Below are 23,607 nucleotides of genomic sequence, written 5' to 3'. Positions count from 1 at the left end.
TTTAGCATATTTTGCTCTCTAGGCCATGGAGAAGTGTAAGGATGCAGGATTGGCCAAGTCCATCGGCGTGTCCAACTTTAACCGCAGGCAGCTGGAGAAGATCCTGAACAAGCCAGGGATCAAGCACAAGCCTGTGTGCAACCAGGTGGGGATCCTCAGCCTAACTTCTTCCTATTCACTCCTTTATTCCTCTCCTGCTGCCAGGTGCCAACTGGGGTGGGGGGGAGAAATAACTCTAGAAAATTAGTGAAGCTTTGAGATGGTCCATTTCTTAGCATCGTTGAATTCCTTGGGTTTCTGCCACTAGAAGCATATTTATTGAGTCAATACGTTATCCCCAGAATTATGTTTAGTGACATTAAGGGAAATAATAAAGTTACTTTATTGCAAACTGTGACCTAAATCATACACATATTTGGAATATGTTTCACAAAATGGACTTAATGCCCCAATAAAAAGACACAGACTAACTGACTGGATACGTAAACAGGACCCTACATTTTGCTGCTTACAGGAAACACACCTCAGGGTCAAAGACAAACACTACCTTAGAGTAAAAGGCTGGAAGACAATTTTACAAGCAAATGGTCTCAGGAAACAAGCTGGAGTAGCCATTTTAATATCAGATAAAACTGACTTTCAACCCAAAGTCATCAAAAGAGACTCTGAGGGACACTTCTTGCTGGTCAAAGGAAAAATACAAAAAGAAGAACTGTCAATCCAGAACATCTATGCCCCAAATGCAAGGGCACCCTCTTTTGTAAAAGAAACTTTATTAAAACTAAAAGCACACATTGCACCTAACACAATAATTGTGGGTGACTTCAACACTGCACTTTCCTCAATGGACCGATCAGGAAAACAGAAACTATACAGGGACACAATGAAACTAATTGAAGCTTTGGACCAATTAGATTTAACAGATATATATAGAACATTCTATCCTAAAACAAAAGAATATACCTTTTTCTCAGCACCTCATGGTACCTTCTCCAAAATTGACCATATAATTGGTCACAAGACAGACCTCAACAAATATAAGAAAATAGAACTAATCCCATGCCTCCTATCTGATCACTATGGAGTAAAAGTGGTCTTCAATAGCATCAGAAACAACAGAAAACCCACATACACGTGGAAACTGAACAATACTCTACTCAATGATACCTTGGTCAAGGAAGAAATAAAGAAAGAAATTAAAGACTTTTTAGAACACAATGAAAATAAAAACACAACATACCCAAATCTATGGGACACAATGAAAGCAGTGCTAAGAAGAAAACTCATAGCCCTGAGTGCCTCCAAAAAGAAAATGGAGAGAGCATACATTACCAGCTTAATGACACACCTGAAAGCCCTAGAACAAAAAGAAGCTATTTCACCCAGGAGGAGTAGAAGGCAGGAAATCATCAAACTCAGGGCCGAAATCAATCAAGTAGAAACAATGAGAACCATACAAAAAATCAACAAAACCAGGAGCTGGTTCTTTGAGAAAATCAACAAGATAGATAAACCCTTAGCCAGACTGACCAAAGGGCACAGAGAAAGTATCCAAATTAACAAACTTAGAAATGAAAAGGGAGATATAACAACGGAAACTGAGGAAATCCAAAAAATCATCAGATCCTACTACAAGAGCCTGTACTCAACACAACTGGAGAATCTGGAGGGAATGGACAATTTCCTTGACAGATACCAAATACCAAAATTAAATCAGGACCAACTAGACCATCTAAACAGTCCCATAATGCCTAAAGAAATAGAAGGAGTCATAGAAAGTCTTCCAACCAAAAAAAGCACAGGACCAGATGGCTTCAGTGCAGAATTCTACCAGACCTTCAAAGAAGAGTTAACACCAATACTCTTCAAACTATTCCACAAAATAGAAACAGAAGGAACACTTCCCAATTCCTTCTACGAAGCCACAATTACGCTGATACCAAAGCCACACAAAGATCCAACAAAGAAAGAGAACTTCCGACCAATTTCCCTTATGAACATCGATGCAAAAATACTCAATAAAATTCTTGCCAACCGAATCCAAGAACACATCAAAACGATCATCCACCATGATCAAGTAGGCTTTATCCCGGGAATGCAGCGTTGGTTCTCATGTCATATGTGAGAATCCATCACTCAATTTTGGTGATTTGGGATACATTTCATTTTTCAATATTTTGTTGGCATTTCTTACCTGAGACATCCTGTGAACATTTTAGTCTGATAAAATTATTTGAGCATGAGAGATTAAACTGTTTTTTAATTGTTTTATTTTTAATTTATTTAAATTTCAAGTGGTATACCCTTTCCTGGTTTCCCCCTCTCCTGGAAACCCTCTCTCCTATCCCACCTCCCCATGCTTCTATGAGGATGTTCCTCCCCACACATGTCCACCAACTCCCACCTCCCTACTCTTGATTCCCCTACACCATCAAACCTCCTTAGGAACAATGACCTCTTCCCCTATTGATGTCTGACAAGGCTGTCCTCTGCTGCATATGTAGCCAGAGCCATGTGTACTCCTTGCTTGTTGGCTTAGTCACTTGGGGCTCTGGGGGTTGGGGGTGGGGCTGGTTGATTGATACTGTTATTCTACCTATGGAGTTGCAAACCCCGTCAAAACTTCAATAATTTTCATAATTGTTGTTTTGAGAAAGAATGCTACTTTAGTGATTAGTACTGACTTGGGAGTATGAGTGCTCTTTATGTGTGTTTATTTTTTATTTCTTCTATAACCTTTCTTTCCCCACATATCCTCCTAGATACCCATTTTTCTCATTCAAATTCAGTTTATAATCCTGTATTCTGTTTGGTTGCTATTATGTGTGTTTGTGCATAAATATATACCTATATACAAATCCATGAATATAACCTTCTCAGTGTGCATATATTTACATGTATATGTTTTAAGGACGGATCATTTGGTACCATAATACTGATTGGTATGCCCTTCATTGGGGAAGAGTATTTCTCCTATTCTCAGAATTCCTTAGTTGCCTGTTGTTCTTTTTGCATTTTAATAAGAAATTATTTATTGTTATTTTTTGCTTGTATTTGGATAGATTTAATTTTTTCCTTTTAATAATGAAATATACATAAATGACATTATTGGTTAGTCCACTTAATTGTTTTCGCTTTCACTTATGAATAATTATCAGTATTTGTTTTAGTTTTTATTTAATGGTCAAAATTCAGGGAGTCCATTCTTTCCCCACATGTGAAATCAGTCATGACTCGCCATAGCAAAACAGCTAGTTGTATCTATCAAGCAGGATATGGAGTTCACTCACTTCAGAAGTGTTACTCCTTCAACTGTTGGCTCCTAGGCAAGTATTAGTTTTAACATGTAAATCTGGAGCAATTAAAAGGAGGGCACATCAAGAAGGTGAGCATGCTTAAAATATATGACATGCTTTATTAAAAATGGATCTGAAATTTCTCAATATGTGCAATGAATACATGGTAACTAAATTATTTAACAATGGCCCTACCAAGATGCCTCAATGGGTAAAGGATCTTGTCTCTAAGCCCTTTGATGCTTGGGACCCACATGGTAGAAGCATTCCACAACTTATCTTCTGACTACCATATGTTCATTGTAACATGCACACAAACATATACTACTCCTCAAAAATACGTACATAAATGTAAGATATATCTTACTATGAAAATGTTCATATTTTCTTGCATTTTATACTCCTCCTTCTCTTGCTTATCATATTGTATTTTCTCCTTTGATTGATTAATGAGACACAGACTCTATGTGAAGCCCTAATTCATCTGAAATACATTATAGCCATGAATGGCCTCAAGTTCATTGCACTCTTCATGCTTCGACATTGCAAAATGCTGTGTTATGGGCATGAGTCACCACACCAGGCCCGAGAGTGATATACTCATTTCAAACTTCATTAACTCAGCTGTGTAATACTTCAACATTTTTTTTACATTGGATGTAAAATTTTGTAAATTTGGCACGTTATTTCCTCCATCTACAGGTAGAATGTCATCCTTATCTCAACCAGGAAAAACTTCTGGATTTCTGCAAGTCTAAAGACATTGTTCTGGTTGCTTATGGAGCTCTGGGAAGTAACCGTGAAAAAGAATGGTAATACAATGAGAGTCAAATCAAAGAAAAATATTGTTGAATAAATATTTCTATCTTATATTTTCTTATAGTTTATTCTGCAATGAACTGGAAGCATGGAGAAATTTAATTTGGGGGAGAATAAAAGCCAAAATAGATTTATAATTCCATGCACTGGAAAGCATGGCTAATGTATTACTTCCTATGTATCAGAAGACTCCTAACATATCAAAGTTTAAAATTTCTGCCTCTCTTCTAGGGTGGATAAGCGATTTCCTGTTCTTTTGGATGATCCAGTTCTTGGTTCCATGGCAAAAAAGTACAATCGAACTCCTGCCCTGATTGTCCTTCGCTACCAGCTGCAACGGGGGGTTGTGGCCTTGGCCAAGAGTTTCACTGAGAAGAGGATAAAAGAGAATATACAGGTGATGAGTTGTTGTAGATGTTAGGCATCTACAAAGAATCGTTAATAGAACCCTAGTGATTCTTTTTACATTTCCTGTCCATCTGGGCTTTAAGGGTATCTCCAAGAATCTTAAATCCTGTTCAACAGAAAAACACAATTTAGAGTAAGATTTTATGTTAGCATTACATTGGAAACTTAACCTTAAGGGAGTGGCATGTTTTCTTCTTCATTTTCTGAGAGGAGGTCACTGAGACTAGGTTAGTGTCGTTCTTTAAATTATATGTGGTATATTTTATATTTTCCTGTACACACTCATATTTTATTGAATATTCAGGTCTTTAATTGCTTTCTATTGAGTTTATATCAACTCTTTTATCACCTACTGGATCCTTTAGGGGCAATTGTCTGCTCATTGCAAGTAAGGAATCAAGTATGCCATTGATACCAGTAGTGCCAAAATCAACCCACACCTATATATTGGATCTTTATGAAAAGTCACTAAGGAGGCTTACTGGTTTATGGATAGAGTTTTGTGTGGGACAGTCTGACCCCAGTCAGGCTATTCTAATCTTGGTCAGGCTCTCCCTTATTCTGCAGTGAAGTTGCTCACACATGCAATGAGCTGTCGGGTGTCTGCTCCAGGATAGACTTCACTGAGCTTACTGGAGCTAGTCTCTTTGTTGTACTGTTATCATACTGCCAGCCAGTGCACTAATATTACACAATCACCAGTAGTTTCTGAATACTGTACAATATTTCCACATGTAATCATACAGAAGGTACACCATCCCTTCTTATACGACAACTGAGACTCAAGATGTGGCTACAATTCTTCCACATCCTAATGTGGGCAGTGCTACATTCATTAATTATAAAGTGAACCCTAGCAGACACAAGTAATAGGAGATGTTCTTGTAGTTTATCTGTTTCTCTTTCTCATTATGTAAGTTTACTACTATTAGATTTTGTTTTTGCTGAAATACCTTATTTCCAAAATATACCATTTCCATTACTTTAAATAAATATTATCATGAACAGGGGTTCCTTCTCTACATATTCAGATTCTTCATTGCTTCTTTCTTTCTTTCCTTCTTTCACTTTTCTTCCTTCCTTTCTTCTTTCTTTCCTTTCCTTTCCTTCCTTTCTCTTTCTTTCTTCTTTCTTTCTTCTTCCTTCCTTCCTTCCTTCCTTCATTTCTTTCTTTCTTTCTTTCATTCTTTCTTTCTTTCTTTTTTTCTGTGATAGACTGGTGTTAAGCTCTCCTGCATGAAACACACCCAAATTCTTCTCCATTACCTTAAAAAACATCACTCTATTTCCTTTCCAGGTTATTTTCAGTTGTCCGGAGTTACTGTTTAACATTTCGCATATTGACTAAAACACATTTATGATTTAAAATGGATAAAAAGTTTTTTATTTTTTTATTTTCTTTATTCTTTGTTTACATTCCAAATGATTTCCCTTTCTGGGTTCCACCCTCCCCAGAAGTTCCATAAGCCCTCTTCCCTCTGCTCATTCTCAAATCACCCCCTACTATTTCTCTGTCCTGGTACTCCCCTACAATGCTGCATCAAGAGTTTCCAGTACCAGGGCCCTCTCCTATCTTCTTCTTGGGAATCATTTGATATGTCAGTTGTGTCTTCAGTATTCCGAGCTTCTGGGCTAATTAATATCCCTTATCAGTGACTACATTGCATGTGTATTCTTTTGTGATAGGGTTACCTTACTTAGCATTATATTTTCCAGTTCCAACCATTTACTTATGAATTTCATGAATTCATTGTTTTTAATTGCTGAGTAGTATTCTATTGTGTAAATATACCACATTTTCTGTATACATTCCTCCATTGAGGGACATCTGGGTTCTTTCCAGCTTCTGGCTATCATAAGTAAGGCTGCTATGAACATAGTGAAGGATGTGTCCTTATTGCATGCTGGGGAATCCTGGGTATATGCCCAGGAGTGGTATAACAGAGTACTCCAGACGTGTCATTACCAGTTTTCAGAGGAACAGCAAGATTAATTTCCAGAGTGGTTGTACCAGCTTGTAATCGCACCAACAGTAGAGGAGCGTTCCTCTTTCTCCACATCCTTGCCAACACCTGCTGTTTTTAATCTTAGCCATTCTGACTGGTGTGAGGTGAAATCTCAGGGTTGTTTTGATTTGCATTTCCCTAATGAGTAATGATGTTGAACATTTCTTAAGGTGCTTCTCAGACATTCAAAATTCTTCAGGTAAAAATTCTTTGTTTAGCTCTGTACCCCATTTTTAATAGGGTTATTTGGCTCTCTGGAGTCTACCTTCTTGAGATTTTGTATATATTGGATATTAGTAGGATGTAGGGTTGGTGAAGATCTTTTCCCAATTTGTTGGTTGTCGTTTTGTTCTTTTGACAGTGTCCTTTGCCTTACAGAAACTTTGCAGTTTTATGAGGTCCCATTTGTCAATTCTTGATCTTAGAGCATAAGTTGTTGGTGTTCTGTTCAGGAAATGTTCCCCTCTCCCCATGTCCTCAAGTGTCTTCCCCAGTTTCTTTTCTATTACTTTCAGTGTGTCTGGTTTTATGTGGAAGTCCTTGATCCACTTGGAGTTGAGCTTAGTACAAGGAGATGAGAATGGATCAATTTGCATTCTTCTGCATGCTGACCTCCAGTTGAACCAGCACCATTTGTTGAAAAGGCTATCTTTTTTCCACTGGATGGTTTTAGCTCCTTTGTCAATGAGCAAGTGATGATAGATGTGTGGTTTCATTTCTGGGTCTTCAATTCTATTCCATTGACCTACTTACCTGTCACTGTACCAATACCATGCAGTTTTTAACACTATTGCTCTGTAGTACTGCTTGATGTCCAGGATACTGATTCCCCCAGAAGATCTTTTACTGTTGAGAATAGTTTTAGGTATCCTGGGTTTTTTTGTCATTCCAGATGAATTTGAGAATTGCTCTTTCTAACTCTACAAAGAACTGAGTTTTCTTCTACAATTTTATTGAAGACATTTACTGGCCTTTTAAGTTGGAAATCTTAACTCTCTTCTATGCCTATAATCCTTAGGTTTGGTCTTCTCATTTTGTCCTGGATATCCTGGATATTTTGGGTCTGGAACTTTTTGCACTTTTTCATTTTCTTTGGCTATTGTATCAATGCTATCAATGGCTATGGTATCTTCTGCATTTGAGATTCTCTCTTCTATCTCTTGTATTCTGTTGTTGATGCTTGGATCCATGACTCCTGACTTCTTTCCTAGCTTTTCTATGTCCCGAGTTGTCTCCCTTTGTGATTTTGTTATTGTTTCTACCTCCTTCTTTAGATCCTGGATGACTTTGTTTAATTCCTTCACCTGTTTTGTTGTATTTTCCCTTAGTTCTTCAAGGGCTTCTCCCTGTTTACTTGTGTTCTTTTTTAAGGGAGTTATTTATGTCCTTCTTGAAGCTCTCCATGATGCCCTCCATCAGCAACATGACCTGTGATTTTAAATCCAAATCTTGCTTTCCTTGTGTGTTGAGGTAACCAGGACTTGCTGTTGTCGGAGAATTGGGTTCAGATGCTGCCATATTGCCTTTATTTCAGTTAGTAACGTTCCTACATTTGCCTTTTGCCATCTAGTTATCTCTGGTATTAGTTGGGCATGCTGTTACTGTCTGGTGCTTCAACCTCCTGAAAGCCTGTAAGGCTATTTCTGCTCCTCTGAATGACTGGGTTTCCCCTGGCACAGATTACTGATGGGCTGCCCTACTCTTGGGTGCCTTTGGAACCCTAGTGTGCCTTGGACCAAGCAATGTTATACTTGGGGTTGTCTCTGTGTATCTGGAGCTGCCTGTCCTGTCCAACTGGGTGTGAAGATGGTGGCAGGGAGCCCCTCCAAATGCTGATTACTCTGCAGAGCAAAGGACCCACAACAGGCTGGTACACAGATGAACCACAGAGCTGCCCAGATCTTGGGCTTAGGCACAAGCCTGGAGGTCTGTGTCCCAAGAGATGTTAAACTTGGGATATCTCAGGACGTGGAACTGCCTGTCCTGTCCAACTGGGAGCGAAGATGTCATCGGAGAGCCCCTCGAATTCATGAAATTCCTTGGCAAATGGGTGGCACTAGAAAATACCATCTTCAATATGGTAACCCAATCACACACACAAAAAATCACACATAGTATGCACTCACTAATAAGTGAATAGTAGCCCAGAAGCTTGGAATACCCAAGATACAATTCACAGATCCAAGGAAGCTCAAGAAGAAGGAAGAAAAAAGTATGGATGTTCTGGTCCTTCTTAGAAGGGCTAACAAAATACCCACAAAAGGAGATACAGAGACAAAATGTGGATCAGAATCTGAGGGAAAGACCATCTCAAGAGTGCCCCACCTAGGGATCCATCCCATATACAGCTACAAAACCCAGACACTATTGTGGATGCCTGCAAATGCTTGATGACCAGAGCCTGATATAGCTCTCACCTGAGATGCTCTGCTAGTGCATGACAAATACAGAGGGGGACACTCTTAGCCAGACACTGAAATTAGCACAGGGTCCCCAAAAGAAGAGCTAGAGAAAGTTTCAAAGGAGCTGAAGAGGTTTGCAATGCTATAGGAGAAAGAACAGTATTAGCCAGCCAGTACCCTGGAGCTCCCAAGGACTAAACAATCAACCAAAGAGTACACATGGAGTTATCCATGACTCCAGACTCATAGGCAACAGAGAATGATCTTGTTGGACATCAAAGAGAGGAAAGGCCCTTGGTCCTGGGAATGCTAGATGACAGAGTGTAGGGGAATAGCAGGACTGGGAAGCATGAGTGGGTTGATTGGGAAACAGGGGTAGAGAAGATGGGTTATGGGATTTTGGGGGAGACCAGGAAAGGGGACAATTTCGAAATATAAATAAAGAATATATCTAATTAAATATAATTTTCCTATTATTCAAGTATATTTCTGTATGAATTGCTGGCTTCAGTAAGTTTCGAACAGATGAATTCATAATTATTGTTTTCTCCTATTGAGTCAGAGAAAACCTGTTTTTTATTGATAGCTTCCTGATAAGATAAAGGAATTTTGAAATAAGTGTCTGTTACTTAATATGATTGATCTTAAAGTGTTTCAGTAATCTTTTTTCTCAGTGTTAGCACTCAGAGAACTTTAGGTTTCATGAGTCCATTCATTTCCATTTTTTAAAAATATGAGACCATCATGTTGATTGAGTAGACCACATTTTATAAAAGGCAGTTTTCTTGATGGTACTTCTTTGTTCTTTGAAGATTAGTTAATAGTTTTTAGAGGACTCTTACTTTGAATTGCATTAAGATAATATTTTTATATTCTGATTGCTCACATTTTAGGCATAGAATAAAACTGTGATGATGAGAAGATTCACTTGGAGTTATCCTCCAGTTCTTGCTCGTACAGCTTTGTTCCTGGCCTTCCACATAGACTCTGTGCTGTGAGAGGAAGGGTTTAATGAAGAGGCTCTCAAAAATGTGTGAACATTCACTAGTCGTTCACTGTCTGCACATGATATAATTCAGGGTCACCACAATAATTAGCACCAGCTTCATGAAGCCTCTCTTTGATAGATGAATAATGCTTTGATCTATGTTTAAAAATATATCATTAGGAGTAATTTTATTGAGATATTCCAGCCACAAAAGGACTGAAGTACATATAAATTCACAGAGACTGTCAAAGCATGAAAAGATCTGCCCAGGTTCAAGCAAGAAAAAAGAACATCAGAATAAAAATGGGGAAGTAGATGCAGAGTCCCACACCTAAGCAATCAGAAGCTATTTGCCACTGAAGTATGCTGGAGATAATGAGGTTTCTCCAAGGAATATCAACAGCACACCAGAGCAGGCTCCATGCCCAGGAAAAATTGACCAACAAAAAATGAACTCTATTTTTTCCCTGAGATTCTGCATTGATATTTTTGTCTCATTGAGATTTAGTTTATTTTGTTCTTCTTATTTTTTATTCATTTATTTTTGTATTTGATACATTTTTATTTACATTTCAAATGATTTCACATTTTCTTGCTTCCCACTCCCTGAAAGTCTTATAAGCCCTCTTCCCTCCCCCTACTCTCCCATCCACCCCCTCCCCTTTCCCCATTCTGGTTTTGCTCTATACTGCTACACGGACTCTTTCCATAACCAGGGCCCACTCCTCCATTCTTCTTGGACATCATTTGATGTGTGGATTATGTTTTGGGTATTCCAATTTTCTAGGCTAATATCCACTTATTAGTGAGTGCATACTGTGATTGAACTTTTGAGTCTGGGTTACCTCACTTAGTATGATGTTCTCCAACTCCATCCATTTGTCTAAGAATTTCATGAATTCATTGTTCCTAATGGCTGAATAGTACTCCATTCTGAATATATATATCACACTTTTTTGTATCCATTCCTCCGTTGAAGGATACCTGGGTTCTTTCCAGCTTCTGGCTATTATAAATAGGGCTACTATGAACATAGTGGAGCACATATCCTTATTACATGCTGGGGAATCCTCTGGGTATATGCCCAGGAGTGGTATAGCAGGATCCTCCAGAATTGGTGTGTGAGTTTTCTTGGGAATTGCCAGACTGATTTCCAGAGAGGTTGTACCAATTTGCAACCCCTCCAGCAGTGGAGGAGCATTCCTCTTTCTCCACATCCTCGGCAACACCTGCTGTCTCCTGAGTTTTTAATCTTAGCCATTCTGACTGGTGTAAGGTGAAATCTCAGGGTTGATTTGATTTGCATTTCCCTAATGACGAATTATTTTGAGCATTTTTAAGATGCTTCTCAGCCATCCGAAGTTCTTCGGGTGAAAATTCTTTGTTTAGCTCTGTACCCCATTTTTAATAGGGTTATTTGTTTCTCTGGTGTCTAACTTCCTGAGTTCTTTGTATATATTGGATATTATCCCTCTGTCAGATGTAGGGTTGGTGAAGATCTTTTCCCAATTTGTTGGCTGCCGATTTGTCCTTTTCATGGTGTCCTTTGCCTTACAGAAACGTTGTAATTTTATGAGGTCCCATTTGTCAGTTCTTGATCTTAGAGCATAAGCTATTGGTGTTCTGCTCAGGAACCTTCCCCCTGTACCGATGTCCTCAAGGGTCTTCCCCAGGTTCTTTTCTATTAGCTTCAGAGTGTCTGGCTTTATGTGAATGTGCTTGATTCATTTGGAGTTGAGTTTAGTACAAGGAGATAAGGATGGGTCAATTTGCATTCTTCTGCATGCTGACCTCCAATTGAACCAGCACCATTTATTGCAAAGGCTATCTCTTTTCCACTTTATGTTTTCAGCACCTTTGTCAAGGATCAAGTGGCCATAGGTGTGTGAGTTCATTTCTTGATCTTCAATCATATTCCATTGATCTGCTTGCCTGCCACTGTACCAATACCATGCAGTTTTTAACACTACTGCTCTGTAGTATTGCTTGAGGTCAGGGATACAGATTCCCCCAGAATTTCTTTTATTGTTGAGAATAGTTTTAGCTATACTTGGTTTCTTGTTATTGCAGATTAATTTAAGAATTGCTCTAACTCTATGCGTTGAATCTGTATATTGCTTTTGGCAAAATGGTCATTTTAACTATATTATTCCTACCAATCCATGAGCATGGGAGATTTTTCCATTTTCTGTGGTCTTCCATTTCCTTCTTCAGAGACTTGAAGTTCTTGTCATACAGATCTTTCACTTGTTTGGTCAGACTCACACCAAGGTACTTTATATTGTTTGTGGGTATTGTGAAGGGGGTCATTTCCCTAATTTCTTTCTCAGCCTGTTTGTCCTTTGAGTATAGGAAGGCTACTAATTTGCTTGAGTTGGTTTTATAACCTGCCACTTTGCTGAAGTTGTTTATCAGCTGTAGGAGTTCTCTGGTGGAGTTTTTTGGGTCACTTAGATAGACTATCATATCATTTGCAAACAGTGATAGTTTGACTTCTTCCTTTCCAATTTGGAACCCTTTGACCTCCTTATGTTGTCTAATTGCCCTAGCTAGTACCACAAGCACAATATTGAAAAGATAAGGAGAGATGGGGCAGCCTTGTCTAGTCCCTGATTTTAGTGGGATTGCTTCAACTTTCTCTCTATTTAGTTTGATGCTGGCTACTGGTTTGCTGTATATTGGTTTTACTATGTTTAGATATGGGCCTTGCATTCCTGTTCTTTCCAAGACTTTAAACATGAAAGGATGCTGAATTTTGGCAAATGCTTTTTCAGCATCCAATGTAATGACCATGTGGTTTTTTTTTTTCTTTGAGTTTGTTTATGTAGTGGATTGCATTGATGAATTGCCGTATATTAAACCATTCCTGCATCCATGGGATAAAGCCTACTTGATCATGATGGATGATCATTTTGATGTGTGCTTGGATTCGGTTGGCAAGAATTTTATTTTATTGAGTATTTTTGCATCGATATTCATAAGGGAAATTGGTCTGGACTTCTCTTTCTTTGTTGGATCATTGTATGGTTTTGGTGTCAGCATAATTGTGGCTTCATAGAACGAGTTGGGTAGTGTTCCTTCTGTTTCAATTTTGTGGAATAGTTTGAAGAGTATTGGTGTTAGGTCTTTTTTGAAGGTCTGATAGAATTCTGTACTGAAACCATCTGGTCCTGTGCTTTTTTGGTTGGAAGACTTTCTATGATCCCTTCTATTTCTTTAGGGCCTTTGGTACTGTTTAGATGATCTGTTTGGTCCTGATTTTATTTTGGTATTTGGTATCTCTCTAGGAAATTGTCCATTTCCTCCAGATTCTCCAGTTGTGTTGAGTATAGGCTTTTGTAGTAGGAACTTATGATTTTTTGAATTTCCTCAGATTCTGTTGTTATAGCCCCCTTTTCATTTCTAATTTTGTTAATTTGGATACTGTCTCTGTGCCCTTTGGTCAGTCTGGCTAAGGGTTTATCTATCTGTTGATTTTCTCAAAGAACTAGCTCCTGGAATTGTTGACTCTGTATGGTTCTCTTTGTTTCCACTTGACTTATTTCAGCCCTGAGTTTGATGATTTCCTGTCTTCTTCTCCTCCTAGGTGAATTAGCTTCATTTTGTTCCAGAGCTTTCATGTGTGCCATTAAGCTGCTAGTGTATGCTCTCTCCCATTTCTTTTTGGAGGCACCCAGGGCTATAAGTTGTCCTCTTAGCACTGCTTTCATTGTGTCCCAAAGATTTGGGTATGTTGTGCCTTCATTTTCATTAAATTCTAAAAAGTCTCTGATTTCTTTATTTCTTCTTTGACCAAGGTGTCATTGAGTAGAGTATTGTTCAGCCTCCATGTATATGTGGGATTTCTGTTGTTTTTGTTGCTATTGAAGTCCGCTCGTACTCCATAGTGATCGGGTAGGAGGCATGGTATTATTTTGATCTCTTATATATGTTGAGGTCTGTTTTGGTCGATTTTGGAGAAGGTACCATGAGGTGCTGAGGAAAAGGTATATTCTTTGCTTTAGGGTGAAATGTTCTATAAATATCAGTTAAATCCAATTGGTCCAAAGCTTCAATTAGTTTTACTGTGTCCCTGTTTAGTTTCTGTTTTCCTGATCGGTCCACTGAGGAGAGTGGTGTGTTGAAGTCACCCACAATTATTGTGTTTGGTGCAATGTGTGCTTTGAGCTTTAGTAAAGTTTCTTTTATGAATGAGGGTGCCCTTGCATTTGGTACATAGATGTTCAGAATTGAGAGTTCTTCTTGGTGGATTTTTCCTTTGACCAGCAAGAAGTGTCCTTCCATGTCTCTTTTGATGACTTTAGGTTGAAAGTCAATTTTATCTGATATTAGAAAGGCTACTCTGGCTCGTTTCCTGAGACCATTGGCTTGTAAAATTGTCTACCAGCCTTTTACTTTAAGGTAGTGTTTGTCTTTGACACTGAGGTGTGTTTCCTGTATGCAGCAAAATGTAGGGTCCTGTTTACATATCCAGTCCGTTAGTCTATGCCTTTTATTGGGGAATTGAGTCCATTGATGTTAAGAGATATTAAGGAATAGTGATTATTACTTCCTGTCATTTTTTATGTTATTTATTATATTTGATTGGTTATCTTCTTTTGGGTTTTATGAAGGAAGTTACTATCTTGCTTTTTCCAGGGTGAAGTTTCCCTCCTTGTATTGGTGTTTTCCTCCTGTTATCTTTTGTAGGGCTGGGTTTGTGGTAAGATATTGGGTAAACTTGGTTTTGCCATGGAATATCTTGGTTTCTCCATCTATGGTGATTGAGAGTTGTGCTCGGTATAGTAGTTTTGGCTGGCATTTGTGTTATTTTTATTCATTTATTTTGTTAGAGATGAAATTTTATAGGTGGGGAGGTGAGAGGTATTAGGAAAAGTTAGGGAAGTGGAAATGTATTCAAAATATTGTATAAAAATTTTTAAATTAAAATAAAGAAAAAATTTTATTAATGAAAACTACTAAATTATGTTAAACATCTAAACTACTGTGCTTATTTTGTTTTGAACCTATGAAGAATATGATTAAGATCATGGTTGTACAAGGGATACACTTGGTCCCAGCTGCAATTGTGGTGGAGGGATGCCTTGGGCATCAGTGGGAGGAGAGGTATTTGTTCCTGTGAAGGATTGATAGATGCCTCAGCATGGGGGCATTGAGGGGTGTAAGTGGGAGTGTGTTGGGTGGAGGGGCATCTTCTTGGAGGCAAGGGGAGGGAGGATGGGTTAGGGTTTTTCTGGGGGGGGGTAGAACAGGGAAAGGGTATAACATTTGAAATGTAAATGAAGAATATATTCAATAAAAAAAGAGAAAAAGAAAAAAGAAAAAAAAAGGAAAGACCATGTACAGAATATTCTGAAATGGTAGGAAAATTGCACTACTTTTCTCATACCTTTGTAATTTCAGATAATTTTGGGGGGTGTATGTATGAGTCCAAAACTGACATTTCATAATTTAATTTTGCATAAAGACATTTGTGTTACTAAGCCCTCCAGCACTATGAATATATTTGAAATACTAACTTTTTAATAAATAAAAGTTTTATTTCACTTAGAGTTTGAAAAAAAAAGATCATGGTTGTAATTATAGTGGGTTTGTTCCTTCTTTAGCTTACTTGTTAACACCTTTCTGTATGAGAATGTATATTTTAACTCAGGAATTATTCTCCAGAATTCATTCTCTCCCTCTCCCTCTCCCTCTCCCTCTCCCTCTCCCTCTCCCTCTCCCTCTCCCTCTCCCTCTCCCTCTCCCTCTCCCTCTCCCTCTCCCTCTCCCTCTCCCTCTCCCTCTCCCTCTCCCTCTCCCTCTCCCTCTCCCTCTCCCTCTCCCTCTCCCTCTCCCTGTCAATCTCTTCCTTTCCATTTCTTTCTCTCCATCTCCCTCTCCCTTTCCCTCTCAATCTCTTCCTTTCCCTTTCTTTCTCTCCATCTTCCTCTCCTTCTCCCTCTCTCTCCTATATTTTATTATTATTATTTATTATTATTATATTATATATATTATATTATATTATTATTTACTTTATTTACATTTCAAATGTTGTCCCCATTCCCAGCACCTCCTTCACAAGCCTCCATCCCACTTTCCAAGTCCCTTCGCTCTAAGAGGGTATTTCTACATGCATACATCCACTCCAACCTCACTTCTCTAGTTTCCCCCTTCTCTGGGGCATCAAGCCTCCACAGAACCAAGAACATCCCCTCCCACTGATGCCAGATAAGGCAACCCTGTGTTTTGTATGTAGCTGGAGACATGGATTTGCCCATATATATTATTTATATGGCTTAGTACCTGGGAGACCACAGGAGTCCAGGTGAGTTGATATTCTTTTTCTTCCTATGGGGTTACCAATTCCCTTCAACTCATTCAGTCCTTCCTCTAACTCTTCCATGGGGGTCTATGTCCTTAGTCCAATGGCTGACTGTAAGTATTTGCATCTCTCAGTCAAGTGCTGGCAGAGCCTCTTAGTGGACAGCCATATGAGGCTTTCAGCAAGCACTTTTTGGCATCAGCAGTAGTGTCTATGGATAACATGGATCCCAAGGTGGGGCAGTCTCTGGATGGCCTTTCCTTCTGAATGGCCTTTCTGGATGGTCTCTGCTTCCCACTTCCTCCCTGCATTTCTCTTAGACAGGAACAATCCTGATTTAAAAATTTTGAGGTAGCTGGGTGTCCCCACCCATCTACTGGGAGCCATGTCTATCTATTAGAAGTGGTCTCTTCAAGTTCTATCTCTCAGTTGTTAGGCATTTTGGTTATCCCCATCAGCTTCTGGGAGCATCTTACATCCCTGGTGTCTGCGACTTTCTAGTAGTTCCCACCCTCGCAATTCCCCACCCCAAACTGCTGCACATTTCTATTCATTCTCCCGACTCCCTGGGCTTCTCACATGACTCCCCCCCCCCCCACACACACACCTGATCTTGACTCCCTTTTTATTTTCCCTCCACATCCCTTTGTCCACCCATGTCCCTCCCTGCTTCTGCCTCCCTTGATTATTATATTATTCCTTCTAAATGGGTTTGAAGCATCCACATTTTGGCCTTCCTTTATGTTAAGCTTCATATGGTCTGTGCAGTGTATTGTGGTTATTCTGAACATTTTGGCTATTATCCACTCATCAGTGAGTACATCCCATGTATGTCCTTTTAGGTCTGGGTTACCTCAGTCAGGACTATAGTTTCTAGTTCCATCCATTTGTCTGCAAATGTCATAATGTCCTCATTTTCAATAGCTGAGTAGTATTCCATTGTGTGAATGTATCAGAGATTTCTGTATACATTCTTCAGTTGAGGTACATCTGAGTTATTTCTACCTTCTGGCAATTATAAATAATACTGCTCTGAACATAAAGGAGCACATGTCCTTGTGATATGGTAAAGCATAGGTTGGATATATGCCCAAAAGTAGTGTAACAGAGTCTTCAGTTTAAACTATTTTCATTTCCTCCAGAGGAACCTCCAGATTGATTCGCAGAGTGGCTGTGCCAGTTTACAATCCCACCAGCAATGGAGGAGTGTTGCTCTTTCTCCACATTCTCACCAGCATCTGCTGTTACCTGGGTTTTTTTTCTTAACCATTCTGATAGGTGTAAGATTGTTTTGATTTGCATTTCCCTGATGATGAAGGATGTTGAACATTTATTTAGGTGCTTATCAGTCATTTGAGATTCCTCTGTTAAGATTTCTCAGTTTAGTTCTGTAGCCCATTTTAAGATGAATTATTTGATTTTCTGGAGACTAACTTACCAAGTTCTATATATATTTTGTATTTTAGCTCTCTATCAGATGTAGGGTTAGTAAAGATTTTTTTCAAATCTGTAAGTAGTTGTTTTGTTCTACTGACAGTTTCCTTTGACTTACAAAAGATTGTCAATTTCAACAAGTACCATTTGTCAATTGTGGATCTTAAAACCTGAGCGATTGTTACTCTATTCAGAAAAATTTCCCCTGTGCCAATGTGTTCAAGGATATTTCACAATTTTGCTTCTATTATATTCAGAGTGTATGGTTTTATGTGGAGGTCCTTGAACCACTTAGATTTGAGCTTTGTAAAAGGAGATACATGTGGACAAATTTGGATTCTTCTACAGTCAGATGTCTATTTAGACCAACACCATTTATTGAAGATGCTTTTTTTCTTCACTGTATGATTTTGTCTTCTTTGTCAATGATCAAGTGTCCATAGATATTTGGATTATTTCTTGGTTGTCAATCTATTCCATTGATTGACCTCTTTCTCTCTGTACCAATATGTGATTTTTATCACTATTGCTCTATAGTACAACCTGAGATCAGTGATGGTGGATACATCAGAAGTTCTTTAATGTTGAGAATTCTTTTCACTATCCTGGAATTGTTGTTTTTCTATATGAAGTTGACTATTGCTCTTTCTGTCTCTGAGAAGAATTTAGTTGGAATTTTGATGGGTATTGCATTGAACCTATAGATTGCCTTTGGTAAGATGGAGATTTTCACTATGTTGACCCTACTGATCTATAACCATGGATGAGCTTTCCATCTTCTACAGTCTTCTTGGATTTCTTTCTTCAGAGACCTGAAATTCTTGTCATAAAGACCTTTCACTTGCTTGGTTAGAACTACACCAAGATATTTTATGTGATTTGTGACTAATGTGAAGGGAGTTTTTCCCCTAAATCTTTCTTAGCCTGCTTATCATCTGTGTAGAGGAAAGCCACTTTCATATATAGTATTCATCACTTAATTGCTTTTATGAATGTGTTTACTTTCTTTAATATATTAAAGAGTTTATCTGTACTACTTAGCGTGGTACACTTATAGTAAGCAGGCTGACAAATATGCAGTACAAATATAATAATCAAGGTTATTTTGTCTGATAGGTTTTTGAATTTCAGTTGTCTTCAGAGGACATGAAAATCATTGAAGGTCTAAATAAAAATATCCGATACGTAAATGGTAACATGTAAGTAATTTCTTTTTTAAATTAATTTTATTAATTAATTATTTTATTTATTTATCTCCCCAATGTTGCACCCTTCCTGGTCCTTGCCAAAGACATCTTCCTCCTCTCCTGCCTCTCTTATACTCTGAGAAAGTACCCCCATATATTCCCATTCTGGACCTTTAAGTCTCTACTGGATTAGGCCCATATTCCCCCTCTGAGGCCAGACCAGGAAGTCCTCTGTTACATACATAGAGGTGGTGGCCTTGGATCAGCCAATGTATGTTCTTTGGTTGGTAAGTTAGTCCCTGAGACTTCCCAGGGCCCAGGTTGTCACTCTTGGTCTTCCTATGGAGTTGCCAACCCCTTCTCTGTATTCAATCCTTCCACAAACTCTTCCACTAGGATCCCAACCTCGATCAAATACCTTACTGTGAGTACCTACCTCTGTCTCCATCAGCTGCTGGGTAGCTTTTCAAAGGACTGTCATGCTAATCTCCTATCTGCAACCACAACATAGAATCAGGGATAGTATTGTGGATTGGTGCTGTCCATATGATGGATCCCAAGATGGGCTAGTCATTTGTCGCCCATTCAGTCTCTGCTCCATTTTTTGTCACTGCATTTCTTTTAGATGGAGCAATATTGGGTCAAAGCTTTGTAGGTAGGTTGCTGTCCTCTTCCCTTCACTGGTGTCCTGTTTGAATACTGAAGATGGTCACTTCAGGTTACATATCTCCGATGTTGGGCATTTCAGGCAAAGTCACACACATAGAACCTTGAAGGCTACTTCATGTCAGTTCTCTGGGATTTCCTCGTGTATCCCACTAAAATCCACTTCAGCGTCTCTATATTTCCATTCATTCTCCTAGCCATTATTAAACATATTTTACTCCAACTTTTTTCCTGATGTGAATATAACATAAGTGTTAGCAGTTTCCTTAATTTAAAGAATTCCAGAGACCACATTAGTCAAAAAAGAGACAAAAGCTTTAGCAACTATTTCTAGTGACCTGTGAATTCTTTCCTCTATGACCTGAGCATTAGGAATGGAGCCTGGGTCAGGCTGACCTAATAAGCTTACTACTGTCTTCCAGTTTTATGGAAAGTTCTGTGTCATCAGTGGTGAGGAATCTGTATCCTATATTTAGACTTCTGAATTGGCATGTCCTGGCATTTACACTTGAGGCAACTCAACAAGCCTGTTGAAATATTTTCAATTCAACATCATATCATATGCCTTATCACCTGCCTAATCCCTAATTATTTTAAATGTGTGATCATCCATCCTGTTGTCTGTGATATTTCCTCCTGGCGAAATTGTTTAATTTAATTCAGGCAACGGACTGAAAGCTCTACTTTGTTTATATTGCACCTTCCAGGCTAAATCACTCTGTTTGTGTTAATAATAACTGGATTAGTGAATTCTGTAGCTGATTTGGCATTGGTTTTCTAGAATATCAAGATCTCAGTGTTGAAGATTGAAAAGTTATAGAGAATAAGGTTATAGCTAACACAATATCTTGTAGAAGATAGACACATGTGATGAAGAACTTGTAGACAACAAGAAATTTTACTCTATTTTGATTCTCCATATATTTTATGAATTTGAGATAGAAAATGTATATGTATAATAGTTTACATATGTATAAACTTTCTATATAATATTATACACACACATACGCACATAGTTATTTAAACCAATAAAAAAGAATATCATATATATTTCTTGACCTATTGGAAAATTAGTTCTAAAAGTACATAAATATGAGAATTTATTAAAGTTGACAAGCTTATTGAATAATAGTATATAATGAAAATTTCTCTTAATTTTTTATTATTAATATTATTATTATTATAAAGAAAGTGAAAAACACATGTTAATATTACAGACTGAGCACTAAGAAAACACTTATACAATCATCATGTAAAATTAATAAGGTATAAAACCAAGTTTTATTCCTTTATAGTTTTTTCTTTTGGTATTTTGAATTTGGTTTTTTCCAGACAGGGTTTCTCTGTAAACTTTTTTTTTTGTTGTTTTTTTTTTGTTTTTTTGTTTTTTTGTTTTTTGAGACAGGGTTTCTCTGTGTAGTCCTGGCTGTCCTGGAACTCACTCTATAGCCCAGGCTGGCCTCGAACTCAGAAATCCGCCTGCCTCTGCCTCCCAAGTGCTGGGATTACAGGGGTGCGCCACCGCGCCCGGCTTCTCTGTAAAGTTTTGGCTGTCCTGGAACTCATTCTGTAGACCAGGCTGGCCTCGAACTCAGAAATCTGCCTGCCTCTGCCTACCAGAGTGCTGGGATTACAGGTGTGCGCGACCACTGCCTGGCTTCCTTTATAGTTTAAATGATTATTATTGAGTGGTCATCTTCTATAGTTACCTTTTTGGATACGAAATCTCATCTTATACACTCATCTTCCAGTTATCTTCTGTGCAATACTTTGTATGATATTGTACGTATGTATGTGTATAAGTGAATGAGAGCACTTGAGTTTCCCATTGCATACATTTGGCGTCTCTTCACCATCTTTGGTGTCTTCTTCACCATCCATCTTGTTTGGGGCAGAACATTTTGTTTCCACTTCATATTACAGGCTCCCTGTGGGTTTTCAGGAAAATTCCTTTCTCTGCCTCCCATTCCAATGTGGAGATCTATTACAGATCTCCATGCATGCTACCATATCTAGCTTTATGTGTGGACTGAGGATAAAAACTCATACCACATATATGTACCAAAAGCAGTTTTTCAACTCAACCATGTCTCCAGTCCATTTTTCTACTTCTGACTCACAACTAGTATAGTATATGAAGTAGTCAGCTAGCAATTAATTGACCAGTTTGTAAAATGAAATGAAAATGACACCATTTATCTGTATCTCCCTGAAGACTTTCTTAGTAAGGAATGAGCAACTTGACTTCTTCTTTTCAAACCAAGGTGATCAGGTTCAATTTCTTTATGAAATTGTAATTAAGAGAATGACTACCTTTTTTGATAGATGTGCATTTGACTTTATATTTTCTGTGAAAGTCCCAGAAAAAGCAGCATGATATGAATTTAGTTTTTGTTCGACCATTTATACAATAATACTTAAGACAGATGGGATGAATTACTTGAAAATATTTTTGTTTATTTTCACACTAATAACAATTTCAAAGTAGTCACTAAGATCTAATATGATTTACTTGTCTTTCTAGGTTTGATGACCACCCTGATTTTCCATTTTTGGATGAATACTAACGTGGATGTCCATGTCGTGCCTTGTGCCAGAATTCACTGCATGGGAAGAGTATAGAGGAATGGTACTTTCAAAAACTGATATTTACCTATCACCCTAATCAAAGCTTTGGAGCACTTCTGGCTCTGCTGAATCTATAATCTTAAGCATGAAAGCAAAACTATGTATATTCCTCTAAGAAATAAAAGAATTATTTTCTTTAGCATTGATCTTGGCCAGTTTGCATAATTCACTTATTGTCCTGAGCCATTCGCATCCTGGAAGGATTTACTTAGAAATATGTGTGTAGGTATTGAAATAATAAAAGTCATTTTACATACATACCTGATATAATGGTGAACAGAGTTATCATCTTTTGGGAAGTAGCAGTTAGCCAAGTATTTTTTAATATTTTTTCTCTAGTTTTTTTTTTAAAATATGAAACTACATCTTTTCTTTTTTTTATTAGATATATTCTTTTTTTTATTCGATATAATTTATTTACATTTCAAATGATTTCCCCTTTTCTAGCCCCCCCACTCCCCGATAGTCCCTTCTCTTCCCCTGTCCTCCCTCCCACCCCTTCCCACTTCCCCGTTCTGGTTTTGCCGAATACTGTTTCACTGAGTCTTTCCAGAACCAGGGGCCACTCCTCCTTTCTTCTTGTATCTCATTTGATGTGTGGATTATGTTTTGGGTATTCCAGTTTTCTAGGTTAATAACCACTTATTAGTGAGTGCATACCATGAGTCACCTTTTGAGTCTGGGTTACCTCACTTAGTATGATGTTCTCTAGCTCCATCCATTTGCCTAAGAATTTCATGAATTCATTGTTTCTAATGGCTGAATAGTACTCCATTGTGTAGATATACCACATTTTTTGCATCCACTCTTCTGTTGAGGGATACCTGGGTTCTTTCCAGCATCTGGCAATTATATATAGGGCTGCTATGAACATAGTAGAGCATGTATCCTTATTACATGGTGGGGAATCCTCTGGATATATGCCCAGGAGTGGTATAGCAGGATCTTCTGGAAGTGAGGTGCCCAGTTTTCGGAGGAACCGCCAGACTGATTTCCAGAGTGGTTGTACCAATTTGCAACCCCACCAGCAGTGGAGGAGTGTTCCTCTTTCTCCACACCCTCTCCAACACCTGCTGTCTCCTGAATTTTTAATCTTAGCCATTCTGACTGGTGTAAGATGAAATCTTAGGGTTGTTTTGATTTGAATTTCCCTAATGACTAATGAAGTTGAGCATTTTTTATGATGCTTCTCTGCCATCCGAAGTTCTTCAGGGGAGAATTCTTTGTTTAACTCTGTACCCCATTTTTTAATAGGGTTGTTCGGTTTTCTGGAGTCTAACTTCTTGAGTTCTTTATATATATTGAATATTAGCCCTCTATCTGATGTAGGATTGGTGAAGATCTTTTCCCAATTTGTTGGTTGCCGATTTGTCCTCTTGATGGTGTCCTTTGCCTTACAGAAACTCTGTAACCTTATGAGGTCCCATTTGTCAATTCTTGCTCTTAGAGCATACGCTATTGGTGTTCTG

The 23,607-nt window shown here is 38.2% G+C and overlaps 1 protein-coding gene across 1 annotated transcript in view; it reads left to right on the top strand.

Annotated features, from left to right (window-relative positions):
- Positions 1 to 22,077, top strand: part of LOC127664764 (estradiol 17 beta-dehydrogenase 5-like) — a 42,787-nt gene extending 20,710 nt beyond the window's left edge. The window contains exons 5-9 of the mRNA XM_052156923.1: positions 23 to 145; positions 3,999 to 4,108; positions 4,347 to 4,512; positions 18,774 to 18,856; positions 22,035 to 22,077. Of these exons, the coding sequence (XP_052012883.1) occupies positions 23 to 145; positions 3,999 to 4,108; positions 4,347 to 4,512; positions 18,774 to 18,856; positions 22,035 to 22,077 (525 nt within the window). The remainder of the gene's footprint in view (positions 1 to 22; positions 146 to 3,998; positions 4,109 to 4,346; positions 4,513 to 18,773; positions 18,857 to 22,034) is intronic.
- The last annotated feature ends 1,530 nt before the right edge of the window (positions 22,078 to 23,607 follow it).

This window comes from Apodemus sylvaticus, chromosome 14, assembly GCF_947179515.1.
Source record: "Apodemus sylvaticus chromosome 14, mApoSyl1.1, whole genome shotgun sequence".
Taxonomy (NCBI): Eukaryota; Metazoa; Chordata; class Mammalia; order Rodentia; family Muridae; genus Apodemus; species Apodemus sylvaticus.
The sequence above is the reverse complement of the archived record's forward strand: the minus strand, read 5'-3'. Positions and strand labels throughout refer to the sequence as shown.